At 44.1% G+C, this 27,860-nt stretch overlaps 1 protein-coding gene across 1 annotated transcript in view; it reads right to left on the minus strand.

The window, feature by feature from the left end:
* Positions 1-10,341: 10,341 nt before the first annotated feature.
* The window catches only part of tead3a (TEA domain family member 3 a), a 31,699-nt gene continuing 14,180 nt past the window's right edge, over positions 10,342-27,860 (minus strand). Inside the window, exons 3-13 of the mRNA XM_084462125.1 lie at positions 23,082-23,146; positions 22,494-22,556; positions 19,889-19,900; positions 19,124-19,234; positions 17,815-17,858; positions 17,418-17,479; positions 17,144-17,280; positions 16,587-16,760; positions 13,457-13,597; positions 13,136-13,288; positions 10,342-12,846 (exon numbers count right to left, since the gene is read on the minus strand). Coding sequence (XP_084318251.1) covers positions 12,733-12,846; positions 13,136-13,288; positions 13,457-13,597; positions 16,587-16,760; positions 17,144-17,280; positions 17,418-17,479; positions 17,815-17,858; positions 19,124-19,234; positions 19,889-19,900; positions 22,494-22,556; positions 23,082-23,146 — 1,076 coding nt within the window. The 3' untranslated portion in view covers positions 10,342-12,732. The remainder of the gene's footprint in view (positions 12,847-13,135; positions 13,289-13,456; positions 13,598-16,586; positions 16,761-17,143; positions 17,281-17,417; positions 17,480-17,814; positions 17,859-19,123; positions 19,235-19,888; positions 19,901-22,493; positions 22,557-23,081; positions 23,147-27,860) is intronic.

The raw sequence follows: 27,860 nt of genomic DNA on the forward strand, positions 1-27,860 counted from the left end.
AAATAGTGAAAAATCACGTTGTCTCCAGTCGTTGACGGAACAAAAAACGTTCCAGACTGCTCCACTGTCGGTAATGGTATAGTTCTGGATCGGTAACGTTCCCAGGTCTCACACCTATGAAGAGCTCCACCCTCGGGACCGCGCCCCGGCGAGGTGAAGACGATTAGAGGGCGGTACACAGGGACAGGGCGCGGCCAGGAGGGAGAGGCACGTCTACACACATCACTGTGAAATATGCAATAAAGACAATAGGCCTAACCTTGAATACATCAGCAACTCAAGAACAATTTGAAGACAGTGTTTCTTGTAGTCTGGTTCTATAAGAGAGAATTCTGACTTATATGGCTTAAGAAAAAAAAAATAATAATACTTGAGAATGCAAATATAACTGAAAACAAAACTTTTGACTTTGTAGTTGTTTACTCATTTTTACATGATAGTTTAACAAAGACAGTTTAAGATATTTCTATGGAGGAGTAGGCTTATTGTGAAATGTGATAATAAAACAGCACATTCCTGTTAGATATGGTGTCTGACCTACAGTAAAGACCCTTCTCTGAGCAGAGCAAAGCGTCGCTCCCCCAGCGGTGCTTTCTTGCTCTGAATAATATTATTCTGGGAAGGAATGTTTCACAGCCCTCAGAGATAAAACATTTGTTTGGTCAAATTTGCAACAGGTTAACGATTTACCTCATTTTCTTCTTGTATTGCAACCTTGTATGAAATGTGAAGGGGCTTTGCTGGGATTTTTTGACCCCATAGAAAATATATTCCACTAATAGTGTATGTTCAGAGGTGGCAAGAGAGTGAAAAAGTTAGGTTAAAGGTTATCACAGGTAAATAGTCTCAAGAGGGGCTGTCATTTTGTAATTTTTCAGAACTGGCTCAATTGTGTTTGTTGACATTCCCACCACACCCTCTGCCACACCTTTGCCAACTTAGTGAATATACTGTAATGTGTGAGCGTGTGTGTGTGTGTGTGTGTGTGTGCGAGTGTGTGTGTGTGCATGTGTGCGAGTGTGCATGTGAGTGTGTGCAGGTGTGTGTGTGTGTGCATGTGAGTGTGTGTGAATGTGTGCATGTGTGTGTGCGTGAGTGAGTGTGTGCATGTGTGTGTGTGTGTGTGTGTGCATGTGTCCTTATCACTCAGGCGAGAGAGGTGAGAGTGGAAATTCGTCAAACATTTACTTAAATCTAGTGATACCATAATCCACCTGAGAGATGAGCAGAGTTCAGGTGTCCTGTTCAGTTCTGAGTCAGCTGAAGCAGAGTTCAGGTCTGCTGTTCAGATGTGAGTCAGCTGAAGAGGAGTTTTGTTGTGAAAGAGACCAAGTGCCTGGCTTTGGGATCTGCCAAGTTTGTAATATGCGAAATGCAAACAGAACTTATTTGCTCTGTGATTTCCTGTCTGTGTATACAGTAGGCCCTGTGTGTGAGTGTGTGTGTGTGTGTGTTTGTGTGTGTGTGTGTGTGTGTGTGTGTGTGTGTGTGTGCGTGCATGTCTGCATGTGTGTATTGTTGTTAGCAAATTTGCATGGACAGCTACAATTAGCACCCCAACCACACAACGTGCGCAAACGGCAGAACATGATAAGGTACTTAACAGTCTTGTTATGCGTCAATCACTGTTAGAGAAATTACAAGGAACACAGCACCCTCAGCTAGCAATGCACTATATATAAGTATTCCACAACACTGCTGAGCAAACTAAATCCCCATGACATACCAAATATTTTACATATAATGTTGTCCTCATGTACATCAAACACACCCTGTATCTACCTGTCTTTGGCAATAAACTGAGTCTTGTTCATGGATGGTCTTGTCCCTCTGTCAATGTTTTCGCTGTTTATTACCGCGGGAGTTATAAACCATACAGTACTCTGAGCTATAAACCATACAGTTCAGTAGGTTTCCTGTGTGTCTGAGTGCTTAGTATGTAAGAGAGTGTAAAAACAGTTACTGGCAAGAATACACACCTACAATATAAAGACTATACAAATAATCTACCGGCTAGGTTTATTGAACCGTTGATATAGTAGGCTACACTTACAAAATATCAGTTCAGACATTTTGTAGAATATCCTCTTACATTAGTTAATTATTTTGGAAACTGTGACTTGTGTTCTTGTATCTCGCTGCTGCAACTTTGTAATTCCCCCCTGGGAATGAAGTACCTACCTACTGTACCCACCTGCCACCTACCTACCTACCACAAAAGTGACCTCAGTATCAGTGGCTATGTATACATTGTCAGGGAGAGTTGGGATTTTTTCTGTGAATTGCACAACTTGATTCTCAGGCTGGTGTTATTTTATCATTGACAAATAGTGGGCGCTGTCTGCTCACAGACAGCACTCATGTAGGGGAAGTCACTTCATGTCTGAATTGAAATACACACAGACATTCATAAAAGACTCAAAACTCCCCAAAAGATTTGATTGGTGCAACACTTGTGACTGCATTTATATTATTAAGAAAAATATAATAATAATAATAATAATATTAATAATAACAATAATAATAAAAAATCATTTGCTGAATTAATTAATGGAAAAGCATAGGAATGCATGGATATTGAGGCATCTTGATTCCTGATTCAAGACTTCAGCCTCCGTCCCAGCCTGTTTCACATTTTAGATGTTGAATGAATGAATGAATGAATGAATGAATGAATGAATGAATGAATGAATGAATGAATGAATGAATGAATGAATGTCTTTATTGTCATTGTGCCAAGGTACATCGAAATTAAATTAGCCTCAACTTAAGTGCGCTGGACAACATACAAAATCACAGTGTGCGGACAACATCACAATACACAGACATCACACAATAAGAATATAATGTCACACAATAAGAATAAATAAAAAATAAATAAAAATATAAAATGTTGCGCTGGATGAAATATTGCACAGTGTGTGTTGGGGGGGGACCGGGGGGGTTTGTGCAAGTTGGCATTCAGGGTGACCACGGCTCTGGGGAAGAAACTGTCTTTCAGTCTGTTGGTTTTGGCCCTGATGCACCTGTAGCGCCTGCCGGAGGGCAGCAGGTCAAGCAGGTGGAAGCCAGGGTGAGAGCTGTCCTTCGTCATGTTCTTTGCTCTGCTGAGGCAGCGGGAGGTGTAAAGGTCCATCAGGGAGGGGAGAGGGCGGCCGATGATCTTCTGCGCCGCATTGATCACTCTCTGAAGACCCCTTCTGTCTGCTTCGGTGCAGCTGACGTACCACACAGTTATGCAGTAAGTAAGTAAGTAAGCTTTATTTATATAGCACTCTTCACAGCACGGATGCACAGAGTGCTTTACAGTAATAAATTAAAATGGCAATACAACACGAGACAAGATTAAAACGACACAGAACAGATAAAACAACAACATTGCGAGCAGCAAGGCGTTATAGATGGCCGAAGGCCTGCCTGAACATGTGTGTCTTAAGAAGTTTTTTGAACATGAGTTCAGTGGATGGCTCTCTCAGGGCCTGGGGAAGAGCGTTCCAGAGTCTTGGCGCCACCGCCTCAAATGCTCTGTCACCCTGAGTTTTTAGTCTGGTCCGGGGCACCGCCAGGAGACCCTGGTCGGATGACCTCAGAGACCGACTCAGAGAGTGAGGGTGTAAAAGTTCTGTGATGTAGGCCGGGGTCTGTCCGTGGAGAGCTCGGTGGGTAAACACCAGGACTTTGAACTCGATCCGGAGGTGAACTGGGAGCCAGTGCAGGGAGGCCAGGATGGGGGTGATGTGGCATGTAGCACACCAGCAGGCTCTTAACGGAGGAGCGGTAGAAGGTCACCAGCAGCTTTGGATCCAGGTTGTTCTTCCTGAGGACCCTCAGCAAGTGTAATCGCTGCTGGGCCTTCTTGATGACCGCTATGGTGTTGTCAGACCAGGAGAGGTTGGCAGAGATGAGAGTGCCCAGGAATATGAAGGTGTGAACCCTCTCCACACACTCACCGTTGATGTAAAGGGGGGCGGGGTCTGCTCTGTTCTTCCTGAAGTCGCAGATGATTTCCTTTGTTTTTGTGCAGCACCACGCTGTTAATTTCAGGATCTCATCTCGGTAAGCAGACTCGTTCCCCCCTGAGATGAGCAACATGTTATCTTGCTCCAAAAACAACTGTCTTCTTTGTTCTGTTTCTTCTCTAGCCTTTGTGGTTTGTGTTATGGGTATGAGAGCATCCTTTCTTGAGTAGCCTCTGTACAAAATGTCACTGCTCATGAGTCACGACAAGCCCTCTTGAAAGTGTTCATAAGACAGAGGACATTTCACTCACAGCAGGGCATGACACTCTTAGCCTACAAACTGTCAACATTTCATCAACAGTAGATAGGCTATAGATATATGATAGATGTTTAAAGTACATTTTTATATCTATGTGAGGATTGTCTGTTCTCTGTCCCCATTCTAAACTTTACACCCCACTTTGGAACCTCTAGCCTACATACAATTCCATTACTTGTGTTTTACAACAGTAACTAGTTTCATCGTATATGAAAATACCTTTTTACTTCCTGCATATTTCTTATTTTACTTTTTTGTTACACAATAAGGCTGTTTTATTGTTACACAATAAGAACATAGTTGCATAAATGTTGTTGTTTATTTTGTTGTTATTTTAAAAAGAGTAACATAATATAATGTATTAGTACAAATTCATCTAATTACTGTTTTTCATTTGGATTAACGTTTGACTGTCATTCACAGTAGAGAGAACTGGAGAAACAGGGCTAGAACGACCTGACACAGTAAGTCGACCTATATGACAATACCAAAGTTAATTCATGTTGAGATAAAGTAGGTTACTTATAAGAACTTTATTACTAGCCTTTATTACTAGTTTATAGAATAAAAAATGTATATATATTTTTCACAGGAAGTGCACTATACAACTCTGGACCAGACACAACTTGGACGCAGCACAAATATTCGCCAATCAGATTTGTAATGGTTATGCTTTTACCGAAATTAGTGTAAATCCATAAAGCTTAAGCATGTCTAAAATATGTATATGACAGAAACGTTATGAATGACTGTGTTTTTTGATAGATGTGCTAGTGATAGATATTTGATGTGTATCTTTGGCTATTTGCTAAAGTTAAATCTTAACAGCATCACCCTTTGATAAGAAAAATATGTCAAATAGAAGTAAAAATATAACAAACAGGAAACCAATGTATTCTTATGGTATTACAGCTTCTTTGCAATGCTTTTTTTCCCCATTCCTGATAATCGGACTGAATAAGGGAGACACCCAGAGATACAGGCAATAGAAGGCTCACAAAAACTAACTTAATTTAATTTGCTTTTGAGTCTTCAAAATGTTAAGAGGATAGGGACGTTCATATTGTTTAATTTGGTCTCAAGTAGCTCACACTCTGCTGCTATGGGGAATTAAAACCAACAGATCTGTGCTTTCCACACAGGGCTGGTGTCTCCTATAAGCAGAGTAGGCTAATGCATAGGGCCTCCGGCCTCGTGAAACCTTTTAAAATCTATAAAAATGTTAATCTTCTCATTGGATACAGTAGGCCTATGTTCTTATTGGATACAGTAGTCTACTTGACAGTGATCATAAAACCCAGATTTCCGGGAGGACCTCCTCCCCCAGCAATAGATTGATTTGATTGGCTGAGGCCCCAACCGAATGTTATGAATGAATGAATGAATGAATGAATGAATACTCAAGTGCGTCATTGCTGCTGATAATAGCCTAAAGTGATAGCCTACATGATGATGCAGCCCGATATCACAAGGAAAATGTAAAATAGAAGATAAGTAGAGGCACTTGTTGAAACGGATCAGTTTTTCAAAATGTGAAATAGCAGCAGAAATCTGAGTTTTTGGTGGGTTATTCACCTTGGAACACGTGATAGAAGAGGGGTATAAATGTGCGAGTGCTTTTCAGTGATGTCAACTTAACGACTATGTCGCTAGATTTAGCGACTTTCCAGACCCCCCTGGCGACTTATTTCATGAAAAGCGACTAGCGTCAAATCTAGCTACTAAAATTTTTGAAATTGCTCCATTCCTCCAGTCAAAGTCAATGGAATTTAAGAAAAATATTGTTATAATTCGGGTTGTGATTGAAAATCAACTATGATCACCAGAATCAACAAAGTGTGTCTCCAAGTATTTGCCGTTTAAGGCATTCTACTAACTTTTCGGTGTCGACCAAGATATGATTTTTCAAAAGACGTGTCTATGAGAAATCCCATTCATTCTCTCGGCATTAGGAACGCGGGGCGATGAGATTACTTTCCCTCCCTATAGCCTACGTTATAATTAAGGAAATTAAGCCCTGTAGGCTATTTTATTTTTCTGTTATTCTTTAGGTTTACAGACCTACGTTGTTTAAAAGAAAAAAGCTATATTATACAGCAACAAAAAAACAAGTTTGTAAATAAGTAGCCTAAATAGTTCGATGGCGCTTTTGAGGGTGGGTCAAACAACTTTGCTGAGACAACACAAGAGTGCAAAACAAGCTAGCGAAACTAGCAAACAACAACACCATTTTACAAGCAACTAGCAAACAACACTACTAGCTAGAGAACTATCTCACATTCTTACTGTTATTACTATTACAGTAGGCTAGGTAGCGTGTTCTTATAGCTACTGTTCACATTAGCTATCTAGTGTTAGCTAGCTCGTATTATACAACGGTTAGTTCTGGTTCTTGATTCTGATTGGCTGGAAGCCGTGTTAAAATACTTTGTAACACACACCTGGGACTGTATATCATTCCATTTTCAGTATTAATGCGCCTCCCATTTGATCCAATGCATTTAGGATGGAATGTTCAGGTGTTGACTCGTGCCAGGTGTGCAGCAAATTATTTTCCGTCGGTTATCTATATTTTGCTAAATAACGAATAGGCCTGTCTATATTTGTTAACTGTACACCCTAAATTGGATTAAAATGTCGGATTTTGTGATCAATTTTGATTTGCTGGGTGGGTTAACCATGGATGAGTGGTGTAAGGAGATGGACTGGGCAGAGGAGGAAGAAAAAAAAAGCTAGAAGACACGCTATCGAGAAAGAAATCACAGACCTGGAAAAGGCCAGAAATGAAGAAGGGACCGTTAGACAGACAAATTGGTCCGTTCGTTGTTTTCAGACTTGGTGTGCGGAAAAAGAAGTGGTAATTGATTTCAAAATAGTGAGCAAAATGGAGCTCAACCAGGTTCTGAGACAGTTTTATGCGACTGTGAAAAATGGGAAAGGTGAAGCATACGGTTTCAGCAGCTACATCGGTCTACGAGCGGGGCTGAACCGCTATATCAACGACCCCCCATTCGGCCGGTCCTGGTGTCTGCTGAAAGACTTTAGCACCAGTAACAACGTATTCTCTGGAGTGGTGAAGAAATTGCGCCGTGAAGGACGTGACAAAACATGCCATCACCACGCTCTGACAGAGGCAGACTTCAATAAAATCAAGTCCTCCCTGACACTCCAATAGATTTAGTCAGTAAAGTGTGGTTTGATGTAGCCTACAGCTGCATATGGGACGAAGAGCGAAAAAAGGAAATCGCCAACTGAAGCCTGACTCCTTTTTAATTCGCAAGGACGAGAATTGAAAGAAGTAGGCTATGCCACATTGTCCTTCAACGAACAGACAAAAAAACACAAAGACGCCAATGAGCGAAACAAGGAGAGTGCGGGGATTCATGTACGATCAACCAGGTCCACTGTGTCCCGTGGCTTCTTTAGAAAAGTACATGTCCCTGCTGCCACCCGATGCACCAGCCTTCTACCTCCACCCGAAGAAGAATCCTACCAGCGATATTTGGTGAGTTAATGATATTTTTGTTAAATTGTGACAGTTGAAAGACAGCTAGGCTACATTGTTGCAAATGTAGACTAACACTCTCTGTGATCTCTTTCTGCCCCCCCCCCCCCCCCCAAGGTTTACTAGAGAGCCAATGGGTGTGAACTTCCTCGCTACGATGTTACAACGCATCTGCAGAGCCGTGGGCACGGAGACCATCTACACAAACCACTGTCTGCGAAGCACCGTTGTGCAAAAGCTAGCCAATGCTGATTTAGAGGCAAGGGAAATTATGTCAGTCACGGGACATAAATGTGAATCGTCCCTGCAGTCGTACTGGAGCCCGAATTTTAATGACAGAAGAAGCTGGAGCGATATACCTTCAGGCTCTGTGCAAAAACGCACCCTGGACACAACACCTGAACCAGCGAAGAGGAGTGCTGCTAGTAGGCCTATGACTGAGCATTACTTCGCCAATTGTAGCCTACTATTACAGGCGATGTTCAGATTAATGTAAATAATTATAATCACAATTTAATAGTAGGCTAGTATATCTCCAACCCTGTCATCTCTAACACCACAGGGTCATGAATGAAACAGGCCTTGCCCATGACAAGAAGCAGAGAACCCCTGAGTGTGAGAAAGGCAGGGAGCGACATGGCGGTAGGTAGCCCAGTGGCTAGAGACTAGTGCAGCAGGTAGCCCAGAGACTAGTGAATGAAAGGTCCCTGGTTCAAGACACTTGACAAGAGATTCCCCATCAATCGCTACCTACCGTTGTGTTCTTGAGCAAGGCACTTAACCCCAACGCTAGCTCATGTCTGGCGCTGGATAAAAGTGTCTGATAAATGAGTAAAATGACTTAAAACATTTCAAAATGGAATGACAGCGGTTGATGTTAAACGGAAAAATAACAGAGTGGTTTATGACAGGGAGGTGACACAGCTGCCTATAAAGGCTTTATGACATTAAATTACATTAGTCATTTGGCAAACACTTTTTTAGTTGCCAAAGCGACTAACAAGAATTGGATTTAACGTAGGAAAAGCCAATGTACTACTACTTTCTAGAACTCACAAGTACATCTCCTTTCTAAAACAAGAAACTGACTTTTGAGAGAGGAGGTACCGGGCTTTACTGTTTGCATGGCTGACATCTACTGGCTGGACAGCGTGGACCCGAGTCAGCTCGGTGGGTACTAAGGCTCCTTGGACAGGACATTTACATTTTACAAACATGGCATACTGACTGACACCTGCATCTTGCACAAGAGGCATGCTACCTACTGTTATACACTTATTTGCACTCTTGTATATTTTGTATCCATAATGTACATCTAATCTGCATTGTGTCACTGTTGTCCTTTTGATGCTGTCACAGTGCACCGGATGTAGTAGGATATCCTGGTATTTTTGCCATACTGCATGTGGCATACTATGTATTGGAACATACTACATCAATTTTGGCATACTATATGGGAGTAGGCGATTCGGAACGCAGCCCCAGTTTTGGTTTGGCCTAAACCGCAAATGAGCTCTCTAGCACCCCCGTTTGGTTTGAAAGGGCCAAATCGCTTTATTCACGCAGCTGCGTATTAGTCAAGTCTGACGTAATTGGACGAGTGCGGGAGACCCCCTTGACTCCAATGTTAAAAGTTCATTATAAAAACACCAATTCAAGAACCAAAATAGTCAAAATAACAGGCTGAATACATTATCGGGATTACAAACATCACCAGACTCCGATTGTTTTTCACTGCCAGTTTTCGTGTTTGTAAATACATGGAAGTGAATGAGCCATAATTAGCTGTCAGCTGCATTCACTTCCATGTATTTCCAAACGCGAAAACAGCGGCAGTGAAAAACAATTCAGCCTGTTATTTTGACTATTTGGGTTCTTGAAGCGGTGTTTTTATAGTGAACTTTTAACATTTAACTCTCTAGCGCCCCCATTTTTCTTTGTCCACAACGTTCATTGGCTTATAGTGGCTCTTTTTTAACTTTCCAAACTTTTGCCAAAATGTAACTTTAGATATTGGCCTAGATTGTGTATACCGCATTCCATGCTGAGAATGTCCTAAGTTCCTTGGAGGAGATAAGATTTTAAGCATTTTTCAAAAAAATAAAAAATGGCGGAAAATATACATAAACGTAAGTTATTGGTTCTTGAGGCAAATTTGTTGCTTGTTAGGAGAAGCATATGTGTGTAAAGTTTCATGACTCTAGGTCAGATGGGGCATGAGATGCCTGTTCAAAGTTTGCCACTTCAAACGGTTGCTATAGCACCCCCCTCTGGCCAATCGATGCAAGACTTGTTCCATGGCCTCTTTGCATGATCCTCTAACATTGCGCAAAGTTTCATAAAAAAAGTTATGTCGGATATAGGGGCTGCCAGAGACTTCAATTGTGGAATAATAATACTACCAATTACAATAGGGTGCCTCACACCTTTGGTGCTTGGCCCGCTAAAAAAGAATACCGGTTGCACTCGATTAAGAGGGATGAAAGGAGTTTCAGAGGCTTCTCAGAAGGCAAAATGAATCAGGAGGCACCTGGTGATATTTATTGGTAGATAGGTGATCAACAGTGTCATGGTACAGGCACCACTGAGTGCAGACTTGACCAGAGGAGAGATGAGGACCAGACCCAGGTACAATACATACATACACTCTCGTGTTTGAGGTGCGTTTCATTTACCAGAGTCGGGGACGTTTTAGGACTGTTCCATTAGTTTAATCGTGTTGGGCAGACAAAAAAAGAAAAAAACACACCCCAGTTATTTGATGGTATTTGACCATTTGTAAATAGTCTTTGACCCAGATCTGGTAGGCACAAGTTAACCTTTCCCACTGAACCAAGAACAGATTTGCATCCAACTGATACTTGTGTTCGAGGAAACTGCTACCTCTCCTATATAGGAGCCATATAATCCCCCCCCCCCCCCCTCCCCAACCCCCCGCCCCCAAAAAAGAGAAAAAGAAATAACTGTTAGGGCCAGCTTCATTCCCAGATTAAGCATAGAAACACTAAGATATTTGTTGAATGGAGAATCTCTAATGACATGTTCTTGTCAGTCAAGGACTACACTTAACCTGTGTCCTGAAAACCGGCCCGCAGTGTCATGAACCACAAACAACAAGTCAAATCATTGTCAAGTCACACATTCTATAATATATTTCACAGATGCATACAAGTGGTGCCAGCCTGATAAAAATTGGCAGAAAACCAAAACCTGGGGCTGGTACTCAAACCAACAAAACATCTTATTTAGCGTTATCACAAAGGAGGACAAAAATACAAATAGTTGATTTACCAAAAATCCTTAGTGTTGCCAGGCAGAACACGTCTCAGTACAGCTAAGAGGTGACAGAGAGGGGGATATAGTACCTTGCTGATTTGCATATATCATTGATAGAAAAAGAACACATTTATTGAACTGAACTAAACACGCCACCCTTGAGGTTGGGTTAAAACAGCACCCCCAGAGAGCTACACACATCGTTCAACCCTCTCAGCTGTACCTCTAATAAAATACACGCACAGAAATCATGTTTATGCTTTACAAATCAAGTTTCACCTTTACAGAAGAAATTGACTATTCGAGCCAGGTCTTTAGACAGTACCATGTCTTGAGTGAACGGTTTCTACTCAGTAAAATGTACTATACATCAGTGCAGCTCGGGTTAAGGCTTTTAGAACCAGACACGCCTCTGTCATAAACACCGCTGGAGGTAGAAACGCTGGAGTAAGCCCACGCTCGTGCCCGCTTCCGACCGGTTAACAACGTCTAGCCGACCAACTTGCCTAAAGCATGAAGGATATAGTGTCAGTCCTTTAGTTCAGAATAGAAAAATGCTCCTTTAGTGTGAAAAAAATATATGAAAAAAACATAACGTGCAAAAGACTAAAGGATTGAACAGAGTGTTATACACGCCAGGCTTGTGATCTCCCTGACACAACCAGGGGGGACATAGTGAAGAAAAAACAGTGGTGGATGATTGAGACTCGTACTTCTAACAGGTGCTACGGGTTCTGAAGCTCCAACTGTCATTTTGTGAGCTGATGTCGAGGAGATATGCTTCCCTTATGCAAATGACAGCAGGTAACCACAAGGGTTATGCTAAAGATGGACACCAGAAATCCATCTCATTCTGGACAGTTTGGGAGATGAACCGGACACCTACGGACTCTGTTCCATAGCCAGTTGTACGGACAAAGATGATGGAAATGGGGTCAGACGCTGATAAAGTTGACCTCTCTCCCAGAGGTGCCGAGCCGTGTGACCTCTGAACTTTCAACTCCGAGCGGTGCAGACTTCTCCGGTTCAAACATTCAAATACGCATGAAACTGCCATACAAAAAATGTAGTGCATTAACACTTCTGCTTTGCTTCTCGTCTGCAGTTGTGGAGCCGTGGTTCCTTCCAGGCAGAAGCCCAATAGGAATACCGTACAAGAACCGCAAACACCTCTATAGCACTTCTACTGAGCCCTGCTGAACGGCAGGGCCCAGTCTCGTGGGTAGAGGGGGGAACGCTGGCTTTAAGCTGTGCCCATCTCCTATGTGTCCCAGGGAAAGAACCGTGCAGGGACACCCTCTGGTACACAAACACATGGACACTCCCTCCAGGCGCTCAGTTGGGGACTCCTCATCTGGTTTTTGGTTTCACCGGTAGATCAGTGGACTATGGAACAGTGTATGTGAGTGCAGAATGCAGACCGGTAGAGAGGATTATCTGGTTGGTTTGTTTGTGTGTGTGTGTGTGTGTGCAGAAAAGTCTGTAGAGAGGGGGTCTCTGGCGTCTTGAGTGAGTGTGTGTGTGTGTGTGCGTGCAGATCTGTCTATACAGAAAGGGTCTCTTGTTTGTGTGTGTTGTGCAGTCTGTAGAGAGAGGGGGTCTCTGGCGTCTGAGTGTGTGTGTGTGTTGAGCAGTCTGTTCGAGGGAGGGGGGGGGGGGGGGCTGTAGTGTTGCTAGTCCTTGACCAGGCGGTAAACGTGGTACTGGGCGCCGTGTTCGCTGGTGGACACCTCAAACACAAAGGCGATACACAGCAGAGTCTCCTGGGTCTCTCTGTCGGACACCACCTAGGAGGGGGGATGAGAGAGGGGTCAGCAGGGTTCCCACTACACATTTCCATGACTTTTCTAGAACTCCCAAAACACCAAACTTGACGGATAGGATGTTTCATCGTTTTTCAAAAACATTTCCGTTCCATGAATTTTCCAGGATTTAAATGACCGCGGCAACTCTGGATGAGAGAGCTGTGTATTTGTATCCATGCGCACACACACACATGCGCACATACACACACTCACACCTGCGCACACGTGTGTGCGTGCGTGCGCGCGCACACAACACACACACACCCCATACCTGTAGGATGGTGAAGTTCTCCAGCACACTGTTCATCATGTATTTCTCTGGCAAGTGTTTGAGTTTGTGGATGAAGTTGACCATGTATTCACACATGGGTGAACGGTGGATCCTGAACACACACTTCCCTCCCTCCATACGGGCATACTCCGTCTGAGGGTGGAACACAAAACATAAACATACAATACACACGTGCAAAAATAAGATGTTTTTTTTTTTTTGCACATGCACACACACAAGAAAACATCCACCAAAAGACATACACACACCAAAACATCCACATACACACACCGAAACACACACACACCCAGGGTGCCTCACCTCCACCTTCTCCACCACCTGCTTCCCGAAGGAGCAGACCTTGGTGGAGACGCTGATGGTGATGTTCTCCGTCCCGCTGTACTGACTGCTCACACCGTAGAACACCCCCGGCCCCTCCTCCAGATCAGTGCTCAGGTCCGCCTGACACACACACACACACAAATACATTACAAAATGTATGCGTGACACACACACTAAGGGCCAAATCCACAAAAGGATTGCGCGGCTTTTGCGGCGGCAAACCCTGTGCAAATGAGACAAAAAATAGCATCCAATCCACAAAGCACACGTAAAGGGGGGAAAGCATTGCAAACTGCACCGATGAGCAAATAGCTCCACAGCTGCGCCAGGCTCATTTGAATATATGCAAATTAGGTACTTCCGTGCCAAATTGCCCCAAATAAGCCTTGCGTCTGATCCACAAACACCATGAGCTAACTGCCACACACTGTTAGGGAGGGGCAAATACCGCTTTTGAAAAGCTGGTATTAACTGCAGCAGTCAGCGCCGCGCACTCTCTCCTTCTGTCTCTCCTCAGAAGTTTGAATGATATTGAATTGATATTGCATGATATTAAGGGAAATATATATAGAAGCGGATTTAAAAATAAGTTGTGCCAGCTGCGATGCACAGACACAAACATAACTGATATTTTTTGCAAAAAAGTACGGTCTGGGGAAAGATATGACTATATCCTAGATCTTATATCTAGCCTATATACAAGAACTGTAGGCTACAAAAATGTTGTAATGTCATCAATAAGGCAGACTGAGGCGTAGCTTAAAACTCAGAAGGGCCTGGTTTAATGAATCGCCCAGCGGCACGGACGTAGTCCAACACTGACTCCCAAAATCAAACATACAGTAGGAAGAGAGAGGAGAACGCCCATCTACAGTATATCCCATCCGCCCGCTCCCCTCCCTCTACAACCACAACCCACACACACCAACAGCAACAACATTATAAACACGGGTCGCTACTGATAATAGGATCTTTTCTGATTATTGGTCAAGTGCAGCAGGCGTTCACTTCGTAGGCTATCACGTTTCATGCAGCTCTCTCCCTCTCTCGCTGACTGAAACTTCACTAACCCTGTCGTTTCCATTCTGTGGATTTCTACAGTAGCCTAGGCCTAACAGTACAATAGGAAAAATAGAATTAAGGCCAAATGTTCTATTTACAGCCACGAAAAGCAAGCAAGGCTGAACCAAGTGATGTGTGTTTTATCTATCCTCTCCATAGCCTATAGTAGCCTACCAGGGACAGCGCTCTATGCTATCTCCAACATGCCAAACCAGCAAAATATAAAGACAAGAAAAATAAACCAGCTAAATTCTGTCTTACCTTTCCTCAGTAGAGTTGTAGCTACCTTGTTGCTTGTTTGTTGAACTTCCTGAGTAAACGACCCTTCCAGTCTTTTTCCCTAAATCGTTTTGTAAGATCTATTTCAAACGCGTTTCTACAGCGTTTTAATCACATCCCGTCTACAGTGTACTGAGAGGTTCAAATCTAATAAATAGCCTACATCTCTTGACAGATCAGATAACAAGCTTTAAATATTTAATGGGGGAAAACTTCAAAGAAAGTGTCTCATTGCCATCTCGATGATACCCATCTCTCACCAATATTTTTGTTCTTTTTGCTATTTCTCCATAACGTTAGTGTAACGTTACATTAAACTTACAGTAAACTGAAGTTGGGCTAAGCCTGACCAAGCCCCCTTGTATTGCCGGGCCCGAAGGGATCATGGCAGCAGTTATTGTATCCAGACGAAGGCACCGTCATGCCAGGCGAGCGCAAGAACGCGTTCATGGCTAGTTGCAATGGGCGCAAATTGCACACAGTTGGCAAATTGGTGGGCGTGTTTGCCCTGGCATATCATTAAAACAAAATCTTTTGTGGATATTGTGCTAAACTGGAGATTGATGTTGCAATCGCAGTGCAAAATATCGAGCTATTAGCGGGAGCAATCCATTCTTTGTGGATTTGGGCCTAACTCACCAAAAACATGCACGCACAAAAAGCACACATACTCTAATGCAGGGGTCTCAAACTCAAATTGGCTTGGGGCCACTGCTGGTATCGTCAACTCATAGGAGGGCCACTTCAATGTCAACTTCAACTACTACTAACTATAAGAAAGTGCAATATTTCTGAATTTCCATAACTAGACTCACAACTCAGTCTCTAAATGTTGCAAGACTATACCAGAACTAACATTTTCATCATACAATTTCAAACCAGTTTCCATTCATTTTAATATATGTTAACAGTTAGTACTACAATTCCTTACTTTTATTTTATCTTGAATAGCCTACATTTGTATTTTATTCTGTTTTAGCTGCAAGATGCATCACTACTGTAAGCCTGCCCTGGACCTATACTTGCATTTATTAAAGTTCAAGTTTGTTTCCATTTCTTACCAGACACTTGAATACATTTGTAGGCTACTACTCTATTCATCTGATGAAGATCTACTTTGATCAAAACGTTAATTAAACTCCTGAGAATAGTCCTTCATATCACTTCTAGTGTGCGGACTCTACTTTTTTCATTTACTACTCTATTTCTTGCTAGACACTTATCTTGAAAGACTGAGACGTTAGCCTTCTCAGCTCTGCGGCTCGTTTTTTCCTCTCGTCTCCCTATGACACTCCATGTTTAGTAATGAATAGCTCTTGACATTATATTCCTTTAGAACGGCGACTTTGTTCTTGCATATCAGGCAGGTAGCTTTTCCATTGAACTCCACAAAAAAGACTGCAATGTCCATATTTCTTGAAACTGTCTGTGTTCCTAACGTTAATTAACCATGAAAACAGCCTCGCGGTGTCTAGCTGCATTCCGTTCATTGTTCAGTCGTGTGTGGATTGATTGCACCTGTGACTATGCAGCATTCACCTCGCGCGCAGCGCACAATAACAGAATTTCGCCCCACGTTTGAGCGACTTGAATCTCGCATTGTAGGCCTGGCTGCCGGCGCCGTTTACAATAAATTATTCTGCGGGCCGGATTACATTATATTTCTGACATGTCGCGGGCCGGATGGAGTGGTGTTGCGGGCCACAAATGGCCCGCGGGCCGCGAGTTTGAGGTCCCTGCTCTAATATGTGTTTGTGTGTGGACTGACCCAGAACTTGACGAGGAAGAAGGCGCTGTGCGGCCCCTTCTCGAACAGCTCCTTCAGGCCTCCTTTCTTCTCAGGAAACTTGTCGTAGATCTGCCTGACGTCCACCGACTCCAGCAGAGGGTCGCTGTAGCCTGGGCTGCACTGGCCGATGTGGACGAACAGGTGCTTACTAAACTGTAAGGGGAGGGGAGGAAAGAGTCATAATAATATCCTTGATATTTAAATACTGCCACTACACAGCCATCAATTCACTAGTGTTCTTACTTTTGGATACATGTGTGTGTGGTATATATGTGTGTGTGTGTGTGTGTGGTATATGTGTGTGGTATATATGTGTGTGTGTGTGTGTGCATGTGTGCTATATGTGTGTGTGTGTGTGTGTGGTATAGTTGTGTGTGTGTGGTATGTGTGTGTGTGTGGTATATGTGTGTGTGTGTGGTATATATGTGTGTGGTATATGTGTGTGTGGTATATATGTGTGTGTGGTATATGTGTGTGTTTTTGTGTGGTATATGTGTGTGTGTGTGTGTGTGTATGTGTGTGTGTGTGTGGTGTACCGTGTCTGCGTCTCTCTGGCTCTCCATGAAGGCGGAGTACTCCAGCAGCCGTAGTTTGTCGGAGGCGATGGTTCGATCCTGCCACACAGGCGTTGCCACGGCAGCAGGGGGCCGGGGGGCAGGCAGGGGCTCGTAGCCTTGGAGACGTTCAAAACCAGGAAACTTTATTCGCATGCCGGCATTCAAAACGACACCCGCGTGCAGCACACCCATGACGATTATTATTTTGGAACATACTGCAGAAGCAAGTGTGTGTGTGTGCGCGTGTACTCACTGATGGGCGTAGGGAGCGGGGCTGGGAGGGTAGTGTAGGGGGGCTGTGCAAACGGCTTAATGCTGCAACACAACAGAGGACGTGTGAGAAATGAGCCCGGCAGTAGCAGGATGACTTGAGAGAACTACAACTTCCTCCCCCCCCCTCCATCCCTCCTCCTCTCCCCCCTCCATCCCTCCTCCTCCCCTCTCTCCAGCCCTCCAACGCTCTTCCTCCTCCTCTCTCCCCCCTCCATCCCTCCTCCTCCCCCTCTCTCCAGCCCTCCAATCCTCTTCCTCCTCCTCTCTCCCCCCTCCATCCCTCCTCCTCTGCTCCCCCCTCTACCCCTTCTCCTCCCCCTCTCTCCAGCCCTCTTCCCCCTCCTCTCTCCCCCTCCCCCAGCCCAGGTGATACTCACTCCTGAGAATGTCCAGGTTGTCCAGGGATTGGCCCAGGCCAAAACTAAGGAGACAGGCAGAGACAGGCCAGTTACAGAGAGTACAGAGTACATATCAGGGATGCCAACTCATCAGATGTGGAAAAAGGTGACAATGCTATGAATCCCCTCGGGGGGGGGGGGTATAAAAAAAAAAAAGTTCAGCATTGGTTTTACAGTCGACTTTAGCATGAGGATATAAGGATTTGTCACAGTTGATGGGAGGCACTGGCATTTTGATTTTCTCCCTTATCTTTTCAGGTGCTCGTGTCTTGCTCTGTCCTGCTGTAGGTGTCCCACTTGCGGAAACTGTAGCACACTAATACTACAAGTTGATAAAGTGTTGCAGATTCTCTGCTTGTGGCACTCGTTTGACAGTGAGCCCTTACTAATGTTTTTGACAGCTTGAACACAAGGAGAACGCATTTAGCACATCCTGGTGTCAACCTTGAAATCTGACAATGGTGACATGCTGACAAAGCTGCCTCATGCTCCAGCCAGTTCCTGCTCTACTTGCCTCTCGCATCTGCCTCAACATGCTTCACCAGCAGTCCCTCGCTCTCCCTAACTCTCTCATTCTGAAACGGAACCAGAGAATGAACATTCAATCCATACGATGTAAATTAACGTTAAGTAAGGCCTGGATTACACTAGTGCAGATGTCCATGGCTATGTTTTCGAATGGGCAAAACGATCCATGATTACATGTGAAACGCCTGAAAACACATATCACACCACCATTAATGAGCACATCAAACAGGTGATTTACAAGTTTGAGCTATAGCAATCAAAGGTGTATTTTTCTTGCCTAGTAGCATAGTCTATAATGTGAGTTTAAAATGCAGCCATCCAACCAATGCCAAAAGTCACCAGCAAATACATTTCCATCCCGTTTGTGTTCCATGTCTGGTCCACATTCTCCCCTTAATCTTGAATCCAAAAAGATTGGCTACTTATTCCAATCTCTAATTGTAGGCTAATCTGCTGGGATAACAATATTATAAGGCTACTACTGCCTGCCTACTATAAGGCTACTACTGCCTGCCCTGCCCGCCCGCCTTTTGCTGCATGTTGTTGACACAGTCCTTGCGCAACGCAAACGTGCATCAAACAGTATCAGATGTCCACACTCCATTGTCTTTCTATGGATGGAATAAATCTGCAAGTCCAAGAATCACGTGGGTGACCCATTTAGGATTCTAAACAGCAAATCTCACCAAATTTTGACACACTTGCATCTGTGATGTGTGTGTGTGTGGACTGAGAGTGTGTGTACAGGTATGTCTCTCACTCTGACAGGGGGAGGGTAGGGGGGCTGGGGCTTCATCACGCTGGCGGAGACGATCTGAGCTGACGAGAGGTTGGCCACGCTTTGCAGCGCCTTGTCCTTAGAGACCTGGTCCTGAGAGACAGAGAGAGAAGGAGCAAGAGACAGAGAGAGAGAGAGGGGGGGGGGGGAGAGAAACAATCATAATGCTTCCTAGCTCTACCATGTACTCAACGACTGTGTTTTAGTGAGCACTACCAGAATGACAACAGCAGAAGGACAGAGACAGAACGCATCTCAGCACCGAGCAGCAGGTGAGAGAGAGCAGGAGAGAAAGAGCTATGAAGACAGCAGGAGAGAGAGAGAGAGCAGGTGAGACAGAAGAAGACAGAAGGAAAGAGCGCAGGAGAGAGAGAGCTATGAAGACAGCAGGAGAGAGAGAGCGGGAGAGAAAGAGCAGGAGAGAGAGAGAGAGAGAGAGAGAGAGAGAGAGAGAGAGAGAGAGAGAGAGAGAGAGAAAGAAAGAGAGCGCAGTAGAGAGTGCCTACTATCCATAGCCAGTGCTTGTATGAGAGCAAAGCAAGAGACACACCTAAGCAAGCAAAGCGAACTTGGCATTTGGGAGGGGCATAGAGGCTGCTTCTGGTTGGCTGGGAAGCAGGAAAGGGGGGCTTGTAACTGGCTGGGAGCAGGAGCCAATGCATGATCAGCACTTTAAGAGAGCAAGAATGGCAACTGGCAAGCGCACAAAGCAGACTGCAAATAGGTTAAAATCAAACTCCAACTTACCAAGTTCATGGCCTATGACAAAGAAGACACAAATCATTAATTGGCTTACTAGAGTATTGAACAACAATAGTACCCAATGTAAACTTTCCTTCAACCATTATCCTGTAAAACTATCCCTGAAGACCGTTTGCACAGAACCAAACAGCAGCCTCAACAACGACGACAAGCCAGAGACATTCTATGTGTGTGTAGGTAGACATTCTACAACATAGCAACAATACAAGCTTTACACACCTAAGCTGTCCTACCGTAGAAGCTGAAACGAGCCGAGCTCTAGATATGAGGCTCGTACAGACAGCTGTGTGTTGTCTTCTCTGTCAGTCAGCTCAACAACGGACAACTACACACGTCAGCATCTGACACCGGCCAGGAATGTGGAAGTTTGAAAGTGTAAGTGTGTGTGTGTGTGTGTGTATGTGTGTGTGTGTGTGCGCGCGCTCACTTCTCTAAAATCTGTTCTAGGTGAAGTGACAAGAATGCTCGCTCTGTTTCCATCGGAAACACCTTGATCACATGATGGAGTGAAAGTGAAGGAGGAGAAGAGAGGAGAAGAGAGGAGACAAAGAGGGATGACGGTACTAACTGGTGGATAGACCAGGTTAGGGCCAGAGATGGAGAAATTATAACGTGTGTGTGTGTGTGTGTGTTAGAGGTCTTCAAGGTTCCACCCGAACCCGAGACCCGAGCGAGTCGGGTCCAAAATCCTGATGCGTCTCACGGGTACTGTCCGTGTCTGTTATATGTTGCCGTGGGTCTCGGATAAGCACATCTGAAACTGATTTACCCATATGGACCCGCAAGGAAACAATGTTTTTTTTCCTTCCCATATCAAATTCTTTAATCTCCAGTTTTAAAATAAGACATTGAAACTACCGGTAATCTGTCTTGGAAATGAGTGCATGCACTGAGGCGGCGCGGGCGTCTTTCAGCCAACTGAAACTGCTGTGCGCATCTGGCGCGCACAGCACAGAGCCACACACACACACACACACACACACACACACACACACACACACACACACACACACACATCAGCACCTGCTGAAGAGAGAGGGCTCTTCCTTAACGATAGCCCTATATATAAACCATCTTATTGCTGTAATCAGACTAACGTGATTGATTAAGACCAGTGCTGAGTTAATTAGCCTATTAAAGGCTACAGGTTTCTTCAGTTCTTCAGTAAGGCTGTAGTAGACCTAATGGCTAGATGACTTTGTTGCGAAAACATCACTATATTTTACTGATAGGATTTCTGCTGATTTTTAAAAAGCCTGCTGTCTGCTTTTTTTTTCTTCAAATTTTATGGAATTGCAAGCGAGAAGCCATCAATGAAAAAGGCGCATTGATGATGAAGGAAATTCAGGTTGTGTGGTTTTCCGAGGAGAGAGGATCGGGTGAGTGAGGTAGGTTCAATGATATGAGGATTGTTTTATGAAGTCCTGCTGATTATATAGCCCATAATTATTTAGATAAACAAAACATTAGATACATATTTATACTTATTTTGGCATTACATTGGTATTAAATCAATGGTTACATTAACACTCTTTTGCTATAGCCGTTTGGTGCATGCTGCCGTTGGAATCTCTGTCGGGTCCGTTGGGATCCTATCTGTTAGGGCACAGGTCTGGTTGTCCTCGGGTCCATTTCGGTCCGGGTCTCAGTTTTTAAATGTTTTATTTATTTATGCGGATCGGGTTCGGGTAAGAAAGCCACTGGTCCATTTCGGAATGGGTCCAAAGACCTCTAGTGAAGAACCGAACCCCATGCAAACTAACATCCAAAGATCCGTGAAGACCTCTAGTGTGAGTGTGTGAGTGTGTGTGTGTGTGTCTCACTAATACGTCATAGCCATGCAAGTCCCAAGCTCATCCGGGCCAACTAATAAACCCCATGCAAACTAACACCACCACGACCCCATCTAACCAACACATCATCTAAACTAGCCTCGTCCTGCAGGCTCACCCCAGAGAAAACCCCATTTACACTGGACTACAACACACCAGGGACAACCCCCACCAAACAACAAACACAACGTTGAGCCAGAATGGGGTCCCAGCACCACAAACACTCCATGTTAGACAGCAGAGAAGGGGGGGGGGGGGTCACAGCAATACTAAGCACACCATTACGTCAACACCAGCTAGTGAACGAGCCGCCACTGCAAAAAATGGTTATCCTATATGTTCTGGAATGTTTGGAAGCTGAAGTTGTGATTAGTTAGCCAAGCCGAGCCTTAGCAAGCCCTCCATACAAAGCCCCCCCCCTCCCCCTCCCCACACACACAGCCAATGCAAGTCGTTATGCGCCCAAACCCCGGCTCCAGAACCCAGAGGGGCTTGGCGTTGGTTGGGAAACCAACTTGGTTGGGTTGGGTTGGGTTGCGGTGAAGCGTAGCGGCTAGGAGCACAGCGGTGTTGGGTGAGTGTGTGAGTGGATACCTTCAGCTTAGACTGAATCTCACGAGACTTTCTCCTGGCCAAGACCTGCAGGTGACTAGAGACCTGAAGAGAGAGAGGAAGAGGAGGAGGAGGAGGACAGGAGAGGAGAAAAGGGTATGACTGGAGAGAAAGGAGAGAGGGGCGTCATTCCGTTTGCCACCTACCTTGATGCCAGTCTGGTATTCTCGCACCCTCTTACGCGCCAACACCTGAATGTGACTAGACACCTGGAGTGCGTGGAACGGGGTTAAAAACACGAAAATACACACACACACACACACAGGTGAAAAAACATACACTTAAGACATCTCTACACACGGAATCACAGATTGGTATTCTTATACTGCATGCCCTGCACATCCACAAAATACACTGGATAAACGATGCACAGACGAACCAAACTGTCAAGCCATCCTTCATCATACCTAGTACACAGTAGAACCTCAGAGATCCGAATGGGTGCCAAAACCAGAAGTAGCCGTCAAATTAAACATTTCACTGTAACGTGACAAAATGAGTAGCACAAAGCCTTAAGTATTGATTGCAATTTCACTGCCTTTCCGATTGTTATAAAGGGTATTTACTGATTCATTGAGTATAAAAACATATTCTATTTTGAAAAAAAATAATATTTCGACTAACCTTTCAGAGTTAGAAACATTTCAGAGATCCAATCGACCCTTATTCCCGCAGGGTTGGGATCTCTGAGGTTGTACAGTAAGTATGTGCATGCCTGGTGGGCCTGTGCGTACCTGTTTGCGTGTGCGGGTCTTCCCGGTGCGCAGCTTGATGTAGCGAGCTATCAGCTCATTGCGACCTGAAACGGGGAAACAAGATGTGAGCACTTCCACAAAACCACCACAAGATGGCGCCGGTTGAACATAGGATTACTGCTACTGTCGACTAGGTGAGGAACAGTCCTTCTCACTGTGTGTGTGTGTGTGTGTGTGTGTGAGAGAGAGAGAGAGAGAGAAAGAGAGGAAAGGGGAATATGACAGTACACCATGTTTATGGGGCACAGGTGGGGGAAGAGAGAGAGAGGGAGACAGAGAGAGGGAGGGAGAGGGGGGAGAGGGCGGGACAGAGAGAGGGAGGCGGGGGGGGGGAGGGAGAGAGAGAGACAGGAAATAAAAAGGGGGGAGGAGAGCAGGAACAATGGAGATGTACAGTAGATTATTGCGTCAGCCTGTGAGGTGTTGAAACAGTAGGTAGGGTTAGGGTAGGGAGGTTAATCCTGTAGAACAGGTCAGGAGAGATGAGAAACTCACTAACACACGCACACATTAAACAAGCCCAGCAAGGGTGGGAGAACTGTGTAACAGGGGTCGTATGTCTGTCGGAGATACAGACGAGACTGGGCCTGTAGCAGATGGAGAGAGGGAGAGTGGGGAGAGGAGAGAGGAGGGGAGGGTTGGTCATCATATGGTTAACACAGCCCAAACACGGCCAGTGTCTCGTCAGCTCTTTCTTTCTCCCACTCCCTCTCTTTTTTTTTTTTTCTTTCTTTTCAGCACAGGAAGGTGTGTGTGTGGGAAGGAAGGCTGAATACAGACATACAAATGATTTTAAGACAAACAAGGACAAGCAAGGAATTGAGAGGAAAGTGCACTACTATGGGTGCGTTTGTAACATAAAGTCAAAGACTTTAAACACCATATCCCTCCGTTCTGCTGCTGGCTTATGATCTCCTTGGTTAACTGTTTTTAACACTGCGTTGATCAATCAAGTGTTTTTTTCTCGCTGCTTGAAACAAATATTGCCTATTAATACGTAGTCAATATAGTCTGCACTAGATTTTGTTCATTTTTTGCCTCAAACATTACACACAAGTCAATAATGATGAAGTGAAATTTGTTTTTTTAGAAAATACACAATTTAATTTTACTGACAAAAATAGTTTATTTAGGGGTTACATATCTATACACACCCTTAGCCTAATACTTGGTTGAGGCACCTTTGGCAGCGATTACAGCTTCAAGGTGTCTTGTGAAAGAAGCTACAAGCTTGGCACACTTGTTTCTGGAGATGTTTGCCATTCCTCTTGGCATATCCTTGCAAAAGCTCTGTCAGGTTGGATGGGGAGCGTCAGTACACAACCATTTACAGATCTTTCCACAGATGTTCTATTGGATTCAGGTCTGGGCTCTGGCTGGGGACTCAAGGACATACACAGGCTTTCTCCGAAGCCACTCCTTTGTTCTTTTGGCCGTGTGCTTCGGGTTGTTGTCATGCTGGAAGGTAAACCTTCCCCCCAGTCTGAGGTCCAGAGCGCTCTGGGTCCGGTTTTCTTCAAGGATCTCAGTGTACTTGGCTGAATACATCTTTCCCTCTATCAAGATTAGTCACCCCATTCCCGCTGCTGATAAACATCCCCACATCATGATGCTACCACCGGCATGCTTCACTGTAGGATTGGTATGAGCCCGGTGATGAGTGGTGCCTGGTTTCCTTCAGACGTGACGCTTCGTATTCAGGCCAAAAGGTTCCATTTTTGGTTTCAGCAGACGAGATAATCTGGATTCTCATGGTTTGAGAGTCCTCTAGGTGCCTTTTGGCAAACTCCAAGTGGGCTGTCATGTGCCTTTTACTAAGGAGTGGCTTCCTTTTGGCCACTCTACCATAAAGGCGTGATTGTTGGAGTGCTGCCTGATTGGTTGATCTTCTGAAAGGTTCTCCCATCTCCACAAGGATACGCTGGAGCTCTCAGAGTGATCCTTGGGTTCCTGCTCAGCTCCCTAGCCAAGGCCCATCTTCCCCGATTGCTCAGTTTGGCTGGGCGGCCATATTCTTGATGGTTCCAAACTTCTTCCATTTATGAATGATGGTGGCCACTGTGCTCTTTGGGACCTGTAAGCTGCAGACATTTTTCCCGTACTCTTCGCCAGATCTATGCCTTTACACAATCCTGTTCCTGAGGTCTGCAGATAATTCCTTTGACCCCATGACTTGGAGTTTGCCCTGACATGCACTGTTAACTGTGGGACCTTATACAGGCAGGTGTTGGCAATCCCCAATCCATTTTTTGATTGACCACTGGTGGACTCCAATTAAGTTGTAGAAACATCTCAAGCAGTATCAGTGGAAACAAAATGCACCTCAGCTCACTTTTGGGTGTCATATCAAAGGGTGTGCATACTTATGTTCATTTTATATTTTACATTTGGATTTTGAATAAATTAGCACATTGTCTAAAGAACTGTTATGTTACATTACATATACATTGTGGGCTATTTTGTGTAGAATTCTGAGACAAAAAATGAACTCAATCTATAGTAGAATAAGCCTGTAATGTAATAAAACATGGCAAAGGTGAAAGGGGTGTGCAGACTTTCTGTCTTGACTGTAAGTACAAATCCAAATAAATATGTACAAATCCAAATAACAACAGACAATACAAAATGTGGAAAAAAAAGTGTTTCCTAAGTGTTGGGTCATTTCTGGGAAGCGGGGGCTGAGGACCACTGGGAGTCCATGAGGTTAAATAATTACTCACAGCACCTCAGTGGATTTCCCAGACACCACATGGAGTTTTGAGTCACACAGACACACACACACACAGACGCGCGCAGGCAGGCAGACAACGCAGGCACGAACACACACACACAAAGGACGCGAGAGAATATATCAACAATGACTGGTAACATTTTCCCACTCTCTGTGCCATTGTGATCCACTCTCACACAGTGGTACCAGGAGGGTGTTGGGTTGGCTATGGCAGCAAGAAAACGTATTCTCAAGCTTTGGAAAAATGATCAACCACACAGCAAAGCTGGCTCAATTAACTGCCTTCATGAGATAAAATACTAGTTGCCTTGAGTCGTTTGTAACAGGGTCTACTGGACTATCTATCCATCCATCTGATCTACAGTGGGTAGCCTTGAGCACTTATCCCTGCCGCAGCATTTCACCATCGTGGCATTTCACAGGGGAAATCCTGTGGGATTTCAGCCGGGCGTTATTTCATTTCAGTGATGCACCACCACCAGGTGGCGTCTTTGGGCAGATTTAACAGGCTTGGTTCGCAGTGTATTTCTCTTATAGTCTACGAATGAAGACAAGTCTGATCATTTAATCATTAAAGTTCACACATTCTATGAAGGCCATGATACACAGCACAACATTAGATGAGTACCTTCTTTTCAAACTCATCTTTATTCTCCTTTTGGATTTAATTTAATTATGTTGAACGTATCCATCTACCAATTCAACGTTGGGTAACACACTTCAATAGCTCAGTTGGTATGGAGCAAGCCTCCAATATGAGGTTCCTAGTCCAAGCCTACCTCAATGCACTTGCAATTTTCCATTTTTGCATTTTGTTCAATGTCATTAAATGTAATGTAAATACATTCTTTTCCAAATAATTGTCTTGTGGTACTATTTATGGGGCCTATTAAGAGCGCAAGCGGGACACATTTTGGCATGACACAGCCATATTGCTAGCCTACCCTATGGCAAAACATTTTATTTTGTAAAGGCCTCATCTATGTGGCATATATCCATGACATTTACCATATATCCTTAACATAAATGGGTATTTTCAAATTAACGGGGTAAACAGGTTTTTTCTGTAAGAGTAATTTCACATTCATTGTGAGATAGCCTACTTGTTAGAAGGCCTTTGTCATGTAGTCACAATAAATCATTGAATTAAAAGCTATTTGTGTGCAATGTTTTTGTGTAGGCGAGACACTTGAAAACACGTAAGTTGCCAGCACGCTGTATATGTCTGATTGTGTGAATTTACATGTGAATCATCCCTTAAAATCAAACTGGAAAAGCGAGAGTTTTTTGGGACCAAGGGAATCTTTCCATGGAGAGTGGATCAGTGGTTAGAGAAATGTATGTTCTTGGCCGTACTAGTCATATTAGTCTATTAATCTCTATGTTGAACTGCAAGGGTGAGGCCAGAATATGTAGGCTAGGGGCATAAATACGAATGGTTTCAGCTGCCACATTTATCATCATATCAGAATCATTCGTACGAGAGATGGTACCATACGAATGTTTAATGAAACAGACATGAACGCTAGTACCACCATTTCTGTGATCGGATCTGCGCTGGTTTCATGTTCCGTTGATAAATGAGGTTCATTGTCTCAATGTGCAAGAGCTATTATGCAGGAATGTCTTTGCTGGAATGGGGAGACCCCCCAGCCGTTTAGTTCACCTACGGTGTCAATATGAATTAAACCTCCTGACTGATGAGTGATTAGGAAGCCAGCACAGCCGGGAATGAATGTGTTGACGTAATCAAACACACAAGTTCAAGTGCATATCGCATAATAGTGGCACAGTACTTATTGATTATATATTAGTATAACGTTATAGTGTTATTAAAGACTGACAAGGGGTCATAATCCTTAACACCGCTGTCATCAGTACAATAACAGTGAGTGTAATTAAAAAGGAAAAAAATCAAATGGATCTTGTTTAAATCTTTTTTTCTTTTTTACTTCTCAGACTTTCATATACAAACATCTCTTCTACTTCATATACAAGCATGCTGCCAAAGGCAGGAAAGCTGGCAA

Source organism: Borostomias antarcticus (genome assembly GCF_949987555.1).
Source record: "Borostomias antarcticus genome assembly, chromosome: 3".
In the NCBI taxonomy this organism is placed as follows: domain Eukaryota; kingdom Metazoa; phylum Chordata; class Actinopteri; order Stomiiformes; family Stomiidae; genus Borostomias; species Borostomias antarcticus.